The sequence below is a fragment of the Salarias fasciatus genome, chromosome 18 (genome assembly GCF_902148845.1).
Source record: "Salarias fasciatus chromosome 18, fSalaFa1.1, whole genome shotgun sequence".
NCBI lineage: Eukaryota > Metazoa > Chordata > Actinopteri > Blenniiformes > Blenniidae > Salarias > Salarias fasciatus.
The window spans coordinates 28,951,061-28,966,475 of NC_043762.1; the positions used below are offsets into that span (position 1 = coordinate 28,951,061).

A 15,415-nucleotide genomic window follows, 5' to 3' on the forward strand; every position below is an offset into this window, starting at 1 on the left:
GATGGGGGGAAGGACAGGAGCTGCCAGCCTTTGTCTCTCTCCAGCCTTCTGTGGACTCACCTGGGAGAGGGCGTGGCCAGTGTGAGGGTTACCTGAGAGACTGACTCACCAGTTTCACAAGAATCATGTGAATACTTCTGAAACATGACGAGGGTTGCTCCAAAAATAGAAATAAAAAACCCTCAGTCATCCAGACAGAAACCGTCAGTGACTGGAGTGAGTCACGGTGGATTTTCAGATCACACATCATTTTAATTTGATCACACATCATTTTAATCAATCAGTGAGTCAATCAATCTTCTGTTCATCTCTGCTTTATTCTGTTCAGGGTCACAGAGCGCTGGAGGTGAAGGCAGAGCATCATGTCTGTGCATCATTCCAAGCTTCATGAATAAATCACTGTAGTTTCACTGGAAACCTTTAAAGTCTCTAAACTAGACACGAAGGCCTCGATCCAGACCAGACAGCTCAGCTGTACCTGGATCCTGAAAGATTTACATTTTTTAGCCACAACATGTAATCAAGATGCGGAATTTAAAATTTAAATTGAGTATATGATTTCATATAATGACTCTTTGTGGGTCTTTACTGGCAGATCTCCATTCCTTAAATACGTTTTTTTTAATTGACTTTTAACTCTTCAAATTGTGCCTGTGGTATTTTTTAGACTTGATCAGCACTCTGGGTTATTTGAAAACAAGACCAAAAAAAAATCTTCAGCCGAGAAGAAGACTCAATTCTGCTTAGAATAACTGGATTGATCAAACCGCAACTTCAATATTTAAAACAGAACTATACTTTCTGAACTTAATCTGACCTTTCTAAACTCTGCAACTTTTGAAACCTAAACATGGACAATTTAGTTTCAGGCCATTAGAGGTACATGTGGACTCCTCAAACTGAACCAGACACTGTAAACAGACCTCATGCTTGTAAAACAATAAATCTAATCTATCTTTCATCAGAACCCCATAAACCAGAGCTTTTCTTAAAGTTAATATGCAAATCTGAAATAAAAAATCTCTGTGTTCTCCCCAGTCTGTAGAATAAAAGCTCTATAGCTGTCACATAATCTTAATGTGAACCTTGTCATTTTTGATCCCAGCCTTGCTTTTCCTCTCCTCCGCTGCCGTTTCTTCTCCCCTGACTGCAGAGCTGGAGGTGTGGTCGACACACAGCTGACTTGCAGCCTCGTCGCCAGGAGAACGTTTTCTTGTTGCTGCTTTGTTTGTTCGGCCTTTTTGTGTGTTTATGAATTAACCGTACGTCACATCTACGAAACGACACGAGTGACGACAGAGCAGTGAAAAAAATAAATCAACAAGCCTGAAGAGATGCTGCTTTTCGACGGGTACACACTCGAGGAGACATCCCTCACCTGCTTATCTCAGAGTGCCGGAATGAGAGCAAACAGCGGTGAAGTCCATGCAGACTGGCCGAGTCAATACCGGCTCACTTCAGCGCACGGTGCGAGTGTTTACACATCCGCAGGTAGCAAATGAAAACAGACGGGAGGTGATGCTAAGGCCTTTAATCTCACATTTACATTCAATTCTCTGAAACTTTTCATAGTATTGCACATAAAAAGGAATCAGTGAATAAACACGTCCGCCCTGAACGGAGGAAAATAAATAAAAATGACGTATTCTGACTACAGCGGGGAGCACAAGTGACATGTGGAAGAACAACAGCAGTGTCAACAGGAGTAAACATGATAAAGAAAAGAAAATCAGCAGAGACCAGCAGCGCCGCTCAGCTCTGACTGGTTTACTGAGGCCGTCTAATTCTGCATCTGGAGAGCATTAAAACATTCCAGCCGAGAGAAAACGGGAGGCGAATGAGGAAACACGGCGAGGCGTCACGAAGGGCTCGAGGCGTTATGAATATAAAGGCACTAAGCGGCCTCTGCGTTCCCATCAGGCCACAGTGTTTCAGTGTCTCAGGCTCAGACGTACTCCCTGTTCTCATACTCCTTCTTGATGGCCTTCTTGATGCGGTCGATCTCGTCCTCGCTGGAGCTGTCGCGGTGGTCGTGGTCGTCTTTCTCCTTCTTCTCCTCCTCCTGGTTGGCGTTCCCGGCCGGAGCGTCCTCGGCCCTGCCCTCCGGCGTGGTGGACTGCAGCTCCTCCCGGATGGTGTTCAGCTCCACCAGGCCGTCGTGCAGCTGCGTCGCCACCTCCCGGATTTTGGCGGCAAACTCCGACTTGGCGCCTTTCTTGAGGATTTTGGAATCCTTGGCCACGAAGTAGATGTCCATGCCCACGAAGAGTCCGGTGAGCACGCCGGTGGCCATGCTGGCGATCTGCACCGCCCTGGCCGCCGTGCTGCCCGCCACGTTGGCGATCTGCACCACGCGCATGATCTCGTTGGCGTTGATGAGGATGGCCTTGCCCGCCATGGCGCCGTCCTCGTAGAAGCTGCTGGTGAGCGCGGGGAAGTCCTGGTTGTAGGCGTGGTTCTTCATCTTCATCAGGTCGAAGCGCCGCAGGTTCTCGATGCCTTGCTTGATGAACTTCAGGCACTTGTTGAGGTCGGCGATCTTCTCCTGGTAGTCCTCCACGATCTTCTCCACCTTCTTGCGGTCCATGGAGTTGTTGACCTGGTTGGAGATGCCGGCGCCCGCCGACGTCAGGCCGCCCGCCGTGGCGATGCCCAGCCCCACCGCCGTCACGATGAGGGAGGTTCCCATGGTGACGGGCGCCAGGGCCAGGCCGGTGATGGTGGCCACGCCCCCGATGGCGCTGGTGGACCCCCCGGTGATCTGGGCGATCTTGGTGTTCTTGTTGAACTTGTCGAGTCCGTCTGCGATGGCGTTGAGGTCGATGACGTGCTGCCACAGCGACTCGGCGCGCTCCGAGAACAGCTTGTTGAAGACGCGGATGCCTTTCTGCACCTTGTCCGCCGTGACGGCGAAGGCCCTGCGAGGAAGAGGCCGGGGTCAGCACACTGAGACGGTTCTGATGCTTCACATTTCTACCCTCCACTGCAGCGATGAGGCGCATTTCAGACGAGAACCAAACACACTCCTCAACTGACCTTAAATCATGACGTATGAAGTGCGGTTCACTTACTTAGCTTCCTCTTTTTCCGTCAGGTCTTCATCCTCTGGCCGGTCCTCCCATGCTGACAAAGGAAACGAGGGATTTTATTTTGAAACACTGCATAAACTGATGGGTGAAAACTATGTGGACACATCACACAACAGGTTTATTAATCTGCCTCTGAAAGTTGTGACACTAATCCGTACTAATCCATACGACTGCAGAAGCATTTTATCTTCAGGCTTAATTTTCTCATCTTGCTGCAATCACTGTTTGTTATTATGATGTAAAACAGTTTATCTTATATTACTGTATGGATGCTGAGTAGCAGACGCAGTAGTGATCCTGTTTCTTTACTATATATTTTTTTTTAATAAGAAATGCCACATTAGGATATATTGTTTAGAAATATTCAAATTCAAACCATAATTAACTCAATTAATCCGATACTTACGCTCCACAGTGTTCCACCAGTCCATGAGATCCTCAGCATCCTGAAACACACCATCAGATTTGTACGTTTCTGTTCCTTTGTTGAATTGAATCAGTGGACTACATATACATATATATATATATATATATATATATATATATATTTTTTTTTTTTTTTTTTTCCCCAAAACGATCTGCTGTAAAGACCAACCTGCGTGTCCTGGGGGGTTTCAGGGTTTCCAGGGTCACGATATTCCTCCAGCTGGTCGAACAAGGATCTGTTTGCCCCTTCGCTCTGAGACAACACAAGTCATCCATCTTTAGAATTCAATAAAAACAACTGGATGAACAGTTTTTCAGTGGTGTGTGTGGGAAAAAGTAAAATCAACCAAATCTGTCGTCACGTTTCAGTTGTAAGTGTTTTTTCGCTCCACTTTTTCTGGTTTATACTCAGATAAATAGGGGGAAGTTGGAGCAGGAGCCAGTCCGGCTGTGTTGATGTCTTTCTGCTGTTTTTTGCAGAAGTAAAAGAGACCACAGCGTTGCAGGGAGCACATTCAAAAGGGAAGCAGAGAAACAAGTCCGGGCACATTGCAGCCTAATCTCAGCTCATCTTCCACGGCGAAGGCCGAGCAGGAGCCCCGGCCGGCGGGGCGGGGCGGGGCGGGCGCGGTGGGGTTCGTGTCGGCAGGGGAAAGGAAACAAACGCAAAAACAAGAAACACATGTTGGCGAGGGCGAGAGAGAGAGAGAGCGGGGCCGGACGGCCTCCAGACAAACTCTGTCGATGACTGGGAGAATGTGGGCGGAGCAGCACGGGTCAGGTGACCGAGACGGAGCTTCGGCAACAAACAACCACAACAAGCACAGACTCAGTCGGCCTGGGAAACACGCCGACACCAAGGGCTGGCTTGAGTTTACATAATCACAGCAGAAACGCCGTCACGGCTGTTTCCTTTATTACCTCTTCGTTCCCTGCAGCGCCGTGCTTCGTCCTCTGCATGACTTTACCCTGAAAGCAGTGAACACAACACACACAGTTAAAGCCCTGATAACACTGGTCTCTGGTTTTCAGCTGTATCTGTAACACAACTCAGTCATCTGCTCATAAACCGGACCGGACTCTGCTACAGAAACACACACAAGGAAATAACACAGCAAGACGGGAAATTATATCACACACAAGTCATTTCAGAGACGTATACGTCTCTATAATTTCCCGTCTTGCGGACAGAGCAAGGATTTCAGCATAATGCCATGTCAGTGGAAATTAATTCCACATAAGCAGTTTCATAATAACAAAGAGCTGTAGTCAGGAAATCATCGTGATTTGGAAGAAATTAAGTGTAAGACTGCCTGAAAAGTTGTAAAAATGCTTTGAACGGACTCTTAAGTAGTTATTGATGCATATCTCTTTTAAAACTGATTCAGGGATTCAAACCCCAAACTCAAGGAGAACACTTGACTCGATGTGTCTGGTTAATTCTGTCATTATATAATGACAGTGTGTTTCTTACGGATTGTTTCTTACATAGTGATAATCTTACCATCATTATAAAGGTAAATGTATAATAAGAGTATAATTCAGTGATAATGTTAATCTATAATAATCCAGATCAATACATCCAGTGACAGATAAAGTTAACCACATCCATAAGAAGATGGCGTCTCCTGGATTTAGTTCCACTGATTTCATAATGATTTAAGAGAGAATAAATGGAACCGTTAACAGCTGGTTGAAAGAGAGCCGCTCCAGCAGAGAGAACATGTTCTTGTCATGTTGTTTGTTGTAATGGAGGGTATTTCAGCGGCGCAGAGAAAGGCAGGTCTGAGCAGGTCACATGTTACCTTGACGCGAGGCATGAAGGGGTTGTGCTTCTTGTATTTCTTGACTTTGGGCTAGAAAGAGAGATCGACATCAATACACCGCTCCCTGGAGGAGGTGGTTCAGGTTCACACACTCTCTGCTGCTTTTCAGTCAGAAACCGTGGTTCTGTTCAGAAACTTTCGTTCATTCAACAGACACGAGGAACAGGACTGATCAGAAGGACCTTTGGTGTTTTCTCCTGGCCTTCCTCTTCTTTCTTTTCCTCTTTTGATGAAGACTCATCCTCATCTTTCAGGCCTTCATCGTCAGAGGCAGCCTGAAAACACAGAGTCACCATGACAGTGAAATAAAGAAACGATAACGTGTTTCATTTGGACGGCCGTGTCTGTCAGAACTTAGCGGGCGTTCTTTACCTTGTCTGCAGAACGCGGCATGAAAGGATTCGGCTTCTTGTGTTTCTTCTGTGGGGAGAATTTGGCACAATCGCAAAGCGTTACGTGACACGAAGAGCAACAACTGGAAGAGCAGCATTTTATTCCAGGCGTTGGTGATTTGTCTTTAAACGGAGGAACAGTATCGGGGCTTCAGCAGTCACAGAAAACGGTCATCAGCCACTTCCCCAGAAACAGAAAACACTCTCCGATAAGCACAAAACGCACTGTTTCCACTGACATTTGACTGTTTTATATACATATATTAAAGGAAGTTTTTCTCTGTGATTGTATCTGCAGGTGTCAGGTGTCTTTTGCATGTTCACGCCATGAAATAACCGATAAGGAGGAAGCAGGAACTAGAAAAGTTAGATCCTGGCAGAGGAGCTTTCCTCTGCCTGCTGCAGTCGGGCAGAGGTCAGAGCATTAAACAAACAAAACAAAAACAAGTTCAGTGTTCTCAAAAACACACAGAAATAAATACAAACAGATGATCTTAATTAATTTATCAAAAGAATGGCAAAATTGCTTTTTATGCATTTAGGAAAATACATGTTAAGTTCTACCTATCCTGCCTGATCATCATGACGAAGCGTACTTACTGCTGTGTTCTCTGGAATGTTCATCTCTTCACCGTTTTCAGCAGCAGCAGCAGACTCGTCTCCCTCAGTGCCTTCATCCCCGGACTGGTTCTGCGGCACATGGAGCTGATCAGTTCATTATTTTCGTCTCATAGGAAAGAAAAACACACTAATGCTTGATATTTGAAAGCTAATACTCTCCACTGACATTCTATATTATCTTAACTTGTATTCTGTGCACATGGAAACATACCTGGTGTCTGGTTCTCTGCTTCTGTAGATCACGAGTTCTCGTTCTGCTCATCTCCTGAAATAAAACCACAGATGGTATTTAAACGACCGTGGTCTACAGCAGACCTTCCAGATCCAGAGGCCGAAATAAACCACCTGCTCAGACGGTCTGGCTGGGATTTCAGGAGTCTCCTCAGGACTTTCTTGTCTCTGTCGGGGGATCACGTCTTTGCTTTCCTACAGAAAATGAAAGTAAATCCATGTGACGAAGCCTGTTTCATGTCGGCAAAGCTCGACTTCACAAAATCAACTCTGTGAACAAAGGCAGCTGAGAAGGGTACCTTATCGTACTGAGGTCGTCTTGATTTGTCTCTGTCGTCTGCGGACGTCCTCTTCATCTCCTGGAACACGGCGAAACAGAGTCAGACCGAGCAGAATCCACCAGGGACTCAGGAGGACCAGATCTGACTGCAGGCTAACCTTCTCTGCTGGTCTGGGAGGGACCCAAGACGCTCCACGTCTGTCCGGGTTCTCTGGCTGGCTCGTGTTGCTCTTGACCTGACAAGAACACACACACACACACACACACACACACACACAAACACACAAACGAAGAAAGTCAGTCAGTGTACTGGAGCAGGCTGGAGGTAAGGAGGATGTGGTGAAGATACAGCTAATCAGCTGTGTGTGTGTGTGTGTGTGTGTGTGTGTGTGTGTGTGTGTGTGTGTGTGGTCGCGGGTGACTCAGAGGGATGCAGTAAATAGACTCACCGGCTTTGGCTTCTCTTTCACTTGTTGCTCGCTGTCCTTGAGGCTCTCTCCGTCCTCCGTCTCTTTCTGAATAAAGGACAGGAATTCCTTTTTAAATTGCATCGATCAAAATAGACCTCTTTAATAACATCTATTAAAAAACACGTCATTGGAAAGACTACTGGAGTTCCTGAATGCGGCTCCCTTCTTCTTCCCATGTCATTAACTCTAAATAAATCTGTATGGTACAATAATCATATTGAGAAGTGAGAAAAAAAAAAGAACACTTTGCAACACAGCAGTCACCCACACTGGTGAAATGGTTAGTAGACGTGTGACAACGACTCAAAGCCTGATCACATGCAGCCGAACCACGACCCCCACGACCCCCACCACCACCACCACCCGACACGTCTGACACCATATTTACTTTATTGGCAGAACGGAAAGGGTTCAGTTTGGACATGGCTCCGGCCACGGCGCTCTGAAAGGAACACACACCCGCACAGCGTTCAGGTGGATTTCAGAACATTTCAGTCCGTCCTCGGTCGGAGAGCCACACACCGACCCAGCGATGAATTAAATCATGGAGCGGTGACCATGAAAACACAGCGCTAATGTCATCCAACAGCAGACTAACAAAACATCGCTCATCTCCTCAGCAGGTAAATATTTAGGAAGGTTGTTTATTGCAAAAAATGTCGTTTATTTCAGAACATGAGAGCTTGGTTTATTCAAGATCTTCATGTTTTTTGACATATTTTGTGATTTTTTTTTTTAATGATTTTATAAACTATTGACTGGATCAATAGAACTCAGAAGGTGTTTTGTGTATTAAAAGTGATTTCAGAATACAAACGGAGTCTTCAGCACAAAGAGAATTGGCTGAATGTCAAACTGAGTGAAACAGGAAGTAGGGACTCTGGAAGCACCTGTTTGTGAGCCGATGGTTTCTCGCTGGCAGCTGGATCCTCCTCGTCTGAGCTCATCTGCTTCTCATGCTGCCAAGAAAACACAGAACACAGAAACTCTTCATCAAAAGCACATAAATTCAGCTTTTAAAGTCATTTTACGGAAGCTGCAGTCTGTCCTCCACTAGAGTCAGCCAGCAGGAAGCGCAGCAGCTTACTTTGTGGACGCCTCGAAAGGGATTGAGCTTGGTCATGGCTCCTGCCAGCTTGTTCTGAGTCGGGACGAAAGAGGAACAAAACATTAACCAACAGCAGTATCAATGACATCTCTAAACTACGAGACATTAAATAGGAACCTGTTTAGGACCAGTCTGGTTGTCTTCGCTGTCTGATGCCTCCTCGTCAGAGTTCGGGCTCTTTTCCTGCAGAGGAAGGACACTTTACGTAAATACAGAACAAAATAAACGGAATTTGGCTGTATTTCACCTCTCACCTTCTTGTCGGTGTGAAATGTACTCTTCATCATGGCAGTGAACCCAAACTGGAACAAGACGAAGATGATCACGTTAAAAATAAAAATAAAAACACGACGAATAAAAGTTACTTTGTTATCAAAACCAACCTGCTTAGTTTTGGGCTTCTCTGCAGTGGCGTCCTCTGAGTTTTCACTCTTCTCCTGAGGAAAGACAAATGAACACATGGTCAATATATCCGCTCCTGAAAAGCACATCGGAGGAAACGAGCTTGACCCCTGACCTTTGACGGCTTCTCCGTGTGACCTTTACCCTCTGCGGACGGTTCTGCGTCCATGGACAAGTCGTCCTTTACAGGGAGAAACAGCAAAAAGTCACAAAATGAACGAGGAAAAGAGCTTCCAGAAAAAATAACCATTTTCAGAGGAAGCAAAAACGATCACATTCAAGAGCAGAATGAAAGAATCGTCCTGAAGCAGATCTGAGGCGAGATGTGCAACGAGACACACGACAAAACTGTCGCTAATAAAACTAACATGTTTAGATCAACCGTCTTATTCTGTGGCAATAACACAGATTATAATTAAACTTGTATCATAGTTATAAGTTACAAACTAAACACAGAACTAATGTTAATTAAAACTGTTAAGATTGAAAGGATGTATTTAGAAACTGGAGGTTCAGCATCGCTAATATAACTTGATCACTCTTGAATCTGTAAACCTCTGCTGCTTCAGGGCGGAGAATTATTATCGTCACATGATTTGAGCCGTAACTGAGGTTTTGCTAATAACAACAACAACAACAACAACAACAATAATAGTAACTCTCTGAAGAGGGTAAAGTCTGTTTCCTAAGAGTCTCCCATTGCTCTGAACTCCACTCCAACATTTCGCTCTCATGAATGAAAACCTGCTGAAAGTAGAAAAGTGAAGTAAAAGCTGTGCTGAAGGAGTTAAATCAGACACGGAGAGAGAAACAAACTGCTTCAGACCAGTGAGCTGTGTCACTGTCCGACTGAACCGGGCAGGATGCCGAGCCTTTAGATCTCAGCTGATAGTTTAAAGACGGGAGTCACTGCCGTCACATCCAGAATGTCGTCTCTGTGTAAAACATTCAAGCCGTCAGCGATAAGAAGACCTTTGTATGTCTGAGTGTTCTGTTACTTTCCAACGCCTCACATGACAATGCGTCACAATTTGTTTGACCACACCTAAACACAAAGCCAACACACCCACGACCGTACAGATACGATTTGTATCTGAACAGCGTCGAACCAGCACCGGCGTCCAAAAAATAAAAAGATCTCTGTTCTTTAAGGGCTGCATTCATTTCACTGTAGCTTTTTCACCATATTTAAAAGTAGTTCCTTCAGACGTACCTGAGACTGAGACCTGGCAGCCTTCTTTCTGAACACCCCACTGAAGAGCCCTCCTTTCTCCTGAGAACACAGGAAACCTGCTGCTGTCACGACCTCGTTCACAGCTGAGGCTGGAGGCTGGATGGAGCTACAGCAAAGATCAGACTCACCTTCGACGGGTTCTCGTCCAGGTTTTCGCTGCTGCCGGAGAGCTTGCCGTCTGCAGACAAATCCTCCTGCAGACGAGAATCGAGCCAGGATAACCGATCAGAGCGGATATAAACAGAGGCAGACGGCGATACGGCGGCGGCGGCGTCAGTACATGCCTGAGACTGCGTCCTGTGCTTGTGGCCCTTTTTAAACATCCCAGAGAACATCCCTCCCGACTCCTGCTGGGCCACAAGTCACATTAAACACCGGCCGAGAGCAGAACAGGAACAGCGACGACCGAAAGACTTCACATCTCTGCGGATGTACCTTAGCGTTGCTGTTGACAGCCAGGCCGTCGCTGCTGCCGGAGAGCTCGCCGTCTGCAGACAGGTCGTCCTGGAGGCCACAAACAGGCTCAAACACGTCAACATGCAGGGAAACACGGCGAGATGAGAAATCAGCAGCGCGCTAAACACACACCTGAGACTGTGTCCTCACTCCTAAACGCTTTGGTGGCTTCTTGAAGAGTCCGCTGAACACCCCGCCCGACTCCTGGAGTCCAGACACAACCAAAACAAAACCGTCATTCAGGAAGCTTCCTCCGTGGTGGAGGATCACAGAGAACGTTTCCATCCTGCAGCAACACCAGTAAAAGCTTCTACAGAGCTCACCTTCGCGTTGAGGTTGTCAGCGCTGCCGGAAAGCTCGCTGGGAGCAGATAAATCCTCCTGGAAAACAACAAAACAGGTTTTTAAATTCGACCGTTTGAAAACAGAAAGTCAGATCATTTTAAAGAAAAGAAAAGAGACGGAAGAGACGGATACCTGAGACTGAGCCTGGGCTGCAGAGAGCTTCGGAGACTTTTTAAACATCCCACTGAACACGCCTCCAGATTCCTGCAGATCAAAATAACTTTACGTCCACATCAGAAATCAAAGTCCGTTTTCTGAAAGTTCTCAAAACTACGTCTTTTTTAAAAACTAGTGATGCAGAAGCCAGATGGACGGACGGCCACGGTGTGTTCCAAACAACAGACTGCAGTTTAATCAAACTGCTGATGTGTGCACGTTCTCTCTCTCTCACACACACACACACACACAGACACACACACACACACACACACACACACATACCACACACACACAAAAGTGTCAATTGAAACACTGAGCCGCTGCCTCCACAGCTACTGTCGGTCACATCCTGCAGACACATTTCCACCATGAAACACACACTTCACATAAGATTTCCATTACATTTAACCATTTAAATATTTTTTATTGCAATATTTGCATTAATATTTACAAGTAAACGCATTGAATAATGAAAATCATTGCTCATGTAGTTCAGTTTCCACGGCATTTTTTCCATCTTACAGGTACTGAGATATTTAAATGTTTTCATGTGCAATATAAATGTCATTACTGGTTAATAATGATGGTAATAATAATAATAATAATAATAATAATAATAATAATAATAATAATAATAATAATAATAATAATAATAATGATAAAAAAATACATTTTAGAAATGAATTCCAACACCTGCTGTCATTGAAAATAGACGTCTTACATCCCTAAAATATACACATTACAAACTACTTGAAAGTTTTATTTATTTTAAGACAAAGATAAAAAAAACCCCTGATTTCAGAAGACACATTGTGAAGCCAGTGGTTTATTCACTGCACTCCATCACTGCCTCGATTCATTTTTACCATCATTTTGTGCTGATTTTGCAAAAAATCCCACCTTATTTCAGTCCATCGTTCACGTCCCTCTGTTTTTTTTAAGTTGCGGTTTCTGTGTAATTTTATTACTTCCTCACACTAAAAAACACAAATGAAGAGAAGTATTCTAAAACTGACTTTACTTTAAACCAGAGGGGAGAAAGTCACAAAGTATCTGTACTCAACAAACACAAGAAGTGTCTGTTAAGTAAACTTTAGCTGAAATAAGAACAGTTGGAATCTGACCTTGTTGTTCTCTGACCCGTCGTCATGACTGAAAGAGAGATCCAGCAGATCCTGAAGAACACAACATGATCCGTCAGCTTCACCCGTCACACAAAGCTGCGTGTTTCACGGCCTGGTTACCTGTTCAGATCATCGCTCACCTGCGACGCCCGGCGGATGTGTCCCAGTCTGGGAGAGCGCTTCGATTTTCCAGCTGATTTATCCTGCAGGGGGAAAAAAAATTAGAAAATAGAAAAATCTTCTCTCAAAGCAGAAACACTCTGAGCAGGAAATCCAACATGACCGAGAGCTCACACACCTTAGACGACTTGCTTTCCAGATGTTCGCTGCTGGCAGACAGCTCAGCGTTCTGTACGGATAAGGCGGCCTGCTGTCAGAGAAATCACAGCTCAATACAGACAGGTCAGCCATTTCAACACATCTGCCTCAAAATAAGTTAATCACTCAATTTTATTGTTCCAAATGTGTAAATCTATAATTCAGGGTCATTTTATGAAGCATTATTCCAGCGTTTAAACGACGGCCTGGGGGCAATTTCTGATTGGCTGATTCAGAAATGATCATGCGTATTCACTACCGAGTGGCTTGACTGCACTGGAATTCTGAGTTTTCATGAAATCAAGGCAGAGTAAAGAAAAATGTTGTAACTCAAACAGCAAGCGGGCGAAGAAAATATCCCTCCGGGCGTTTTTCTTCATTTGGCCCTCAATGGAAAAGGTTTGGTGTGAATTTATTGCTATTGTTCACTGACTAAAATAAAAATATTTAATATTTAAAATATGTCAAATATAATTAAAAGGTTAATTATAATAATATTTTCCAGCACTTTTAACTATAAAGTTTAAAGGCTTGGTTTGATTGCAAAACTTATGGCCCCAGGTTAAAAAGTGAGAAAAAGACTTATTATATATTCTAATGTAATAACATACTGTAAAATGGATTTTCATGATGTGGAAGCTCAAACTAAATGTCCAGTAAATGTGGACCTTTCACAGGTTGAAATGACAAATAAACCTTTTCATTGTATCCGTGTGTTTTCAGATGTGCTGAAACAGTAAGAAACGAAACTAACAGAGCAGCTCAATCAGCAAATAACATCCAATCACACCTTCAGTGATTCATGAGTAGTGTAACTAGTACTAGTTAAACTGATTATACATCAGAATAATCTCTCCAAACCTGGGGCTGGTCCTCCTTGGCAGCTTTGGTTGTCTTTTTAAACATCCCCTTAAACACTCCTTTATCCTGAAATACAAACAAACAACAACAATAATAAAAACAACGTCTCCCACAGCGGCATGTTGCAGACCGGAATGCAGCCCGGAGGAATCCTGCTCACCTTGCTGCCGCCGTCGGTCAGGCTGTCGCTGCTCCTGGACAGCTCTGTGCTGGACGATAAGTTGTCCTGAAACGTCAACAAGAAGCTTTTCAGTGAACGTCTGCAGGCAGAACGGGTTCACCTCCGAGCTTCAGAGAGGATCCAGGTTTTTAAACAGTTTATTGATGTTGATGGCAGACAGGCGGCCATAAAGTCAGTCAGATGTGACAAAAAGACCATCAATCTATAAATCTAAACATCATTTAAAAAAAAAAAAAGCCAAATTCAGAGCAAAAACAAGATCACTTAAAGCTGTTTCCATAAAATCCTGTAATTTCTGCCCTCAGAGTAAAATGACAGCATCACCTGAGGCTGGACCGTCGGCTCCGAGGACTTGATCGATTTCTTGAACATCCCACCGAATATAGCAGCTTTTTGCTGGAAGAGGAGATTGATGACTTCAACCAACAAAACAATGATGAAAAGCCAACTCACTTAAATCTTGCAGTAACCTTTGACCTGAAGCTTGTTTACACTGAACGTTTGTCCTGATAAAATCATCACAAAGCTGATTTCTACCTCTAAATGCCTCAAAACGAGAAAACAGCAACAGCGTCGCCCAGTGCCGAATGAGACTGCAACGTGTGTTTGAAATATAAAATCTAATGGGGAAGTCATGGGATTTGAAATTTTAAATTAAGCCAAGCCTTGCAGAATGAAAGTACGAGATTAAAAATGCACTGATTTGTCTGTAAAAACGAGGGTTTAGTTTATAGCAACAGCCTGAGCAGCAGTGGATTTACTGCTACACAAGAACAACTGGAGACCACAGCTGATCCACTCTGAAGACGTTCAGTCAAAGTTAAGGTCTCCCACATTTCATCTGTGGAACATAAATTCCGCCCCCCTAAACAAAAAAAGAACAGAATAATAGAGGTACTTCCGTTGGCGTCCACTGACGTGTGGCCTCACTGTCATTTGAGAAGGAGCTCATGACCCGTTAGTGAACACACACACAAAATCCCAGGCTGCTTTTACACTGTTTGAAGACCTTATTCAGACAAAGACATATGTTCTTTAAAATCATGAAGACAAACTGAGAGCAGAGGTTTCAGAGCCACTTGTTGTGGGTGAGGGGGGCTGCTGGTGCCCCGGGGGGGTGTTTCTGCCCCGGAGCGCCCTGCAGGGTGACACGGCCGTGGTGACAACATTAGATCTCTCAGTGATCCTAAATGAACCAGAAATCCACTTGGCTCACACACTGAGAGAGAAGTGTGTGTGTTCGTGGTGGTAAGGTCACACAGAGGGTGTGTGTCCAATAATGAAAGTTTCCTCTCAGCCCGAGAGGAAAACAGGAACACGGAGACACTCACAGAGACGTTTCCCTCCTCACACTCCAGGTCCAGGTCCAGATCATCGTATCGATCCTGTGGAAACATCAGTCTGACGTTAGAAGAGGAGGACGGATCAAACCGACGCTTCGACCGGATCCGCTCTCGGTGAAACTCCAGCCTTTATCTCACCATCGAACCAGCGGCTCCGAACCCCTTCACAGGAAGTTATTCCGCAGATGAGCAGGGATTAGAGGATAAATGTGGGTATAAAGGTGAACCCCGGGTATCGGCGGGTCCCTCCGTGTTGACACTGAACTGTTTTCTCTCAGCTCTCCAGATCCTCCCCGCTCGAAAAAAAGAAAAAGAAAAGCGGAGCGGATCCCTCCCACACCCCGAGCTCAGAGAGGAGGAGGCAGGAACTGGTGGATCCAGTCCGGCGTCCCCCGGGCGCTGCGGCCCAGGTGAGGGCGTGTCCCGCGGCTCCGCGCGTCCTCGTGCCGGTCTCACCTGGGAGCCGCCGTGGACCGGCTGCTGCGTTCAGGGGCTGCACGGAAATTCCTGCTTCCTGTGATAGGTTCAAACTGGGCTTAAAAAGAGTATT

General features: G+C 45.1%; 1 protein-coding gene across 3 annotated transcripts; it reads right to left on the reverse strand.

Annotated features, from left to right (window-relative positions):
* Nucleotides 1-1,516: 1,516 nt before the first annotated feature.
* Nucleotides 1,517-15,186, reverse strand: apol1 (apolipoprotein L, 1). 3 transcript variants are annotated; one of them, XM_030115497.1, is made up of 36 exons: nucleotides 15,004-15,186; nucleotides 14,854-14,907; nucleotides 13,847-13,918; nucleotides 13,502-13,567; nucleotides 13,342-13,407; nucleotides 12,461-12,529; nucleotides 12,303-12,365; nucleotides 12,163-12,213; nucleotides 11,012-11,083; nucleotides 10,859-10,915; nucleotides 10,668-10,739; nucleotides 10,515-10,583; nucleotides 10,364-10,426; nucleotides 10,208-10,273; nucleotides 10,059-10,118; nucleotides 8,961-9,026; nucleotides 8,827-8,880; nucleotides 8,698-8,745; nucleotides 8,561-8,626; nucleotides 8,423-8,476; nucleotides 8,226-8,294; nucleotides 7,724-7,777; nucleotides 7,315-7,380; nucleotides 7,024-7,101; nucleotides 6,885-6,944; nucleotides 6,700-6,780; nucleotides 6,566-6,619; nucleotides 6,334-6,423; nucleotides 5,714-5,761; nucleotides 5,524-5,616; nucleotides 5,321-5,371; nucleotides 4,437-4,484; nucleotides 3,685-3,768; nucleotides 3,496-3,535; nucleotides 3,072-3,123; nucleotides 1,517-2,918 (listed from the first exon to the last, which is right to left on the reverse strand). In XM_030115497.1, the coding sequence occupies exons 1-36, from the start codon at nucleotides 15,004-15,006 to the stop codon at nucleotides 1,946-1,948; spliced, it is 3,132 nt and encodes a 1,043-aa protein (XP_029971357.1). In that variant the 5' UTR covers nucleotides 15,007-15,186; the 3' UTR covers nucleotides 1,517-1,945. The 3 variants fall into 3 exon arrangements, with proteins under 3 accessions (XP_029971357.1, XP_029971356.1, XP_029971358.1); XM_030115496.1 differs by having other exon boundaries at nucleotides 12,461-12,532; nucleotides 15,004-15,184; XM_030115498.1 differs by lacking the exon at nucleotides 7,724-7,777 and having other exon boundaries at nucleotides 12,461-12,532.
* Nucleotides 15,187-15,415: the final 229 nt, after the last annotated feature.

Bases quoted from the DNA above. Each gene is read 5' to 3' on its own strand.
- apol1 (XM_030115496.1), bottom strand. The intron at 3,124-3,495 runs GTAAGTATCGGA...TTCCTTTGTCAG, and splicing joins CTGGTGGAACACTGTGGAGC to CATGGGAGGACCGGCCAGAG. The intron at 2,919-3,071 runs GTAAGTGAACCG...TCTTCCTCGCAG, and splicing joins ACGGAAAAAGAGGAAGCTAA to GGCCTTCGCCGTCACGGCGG.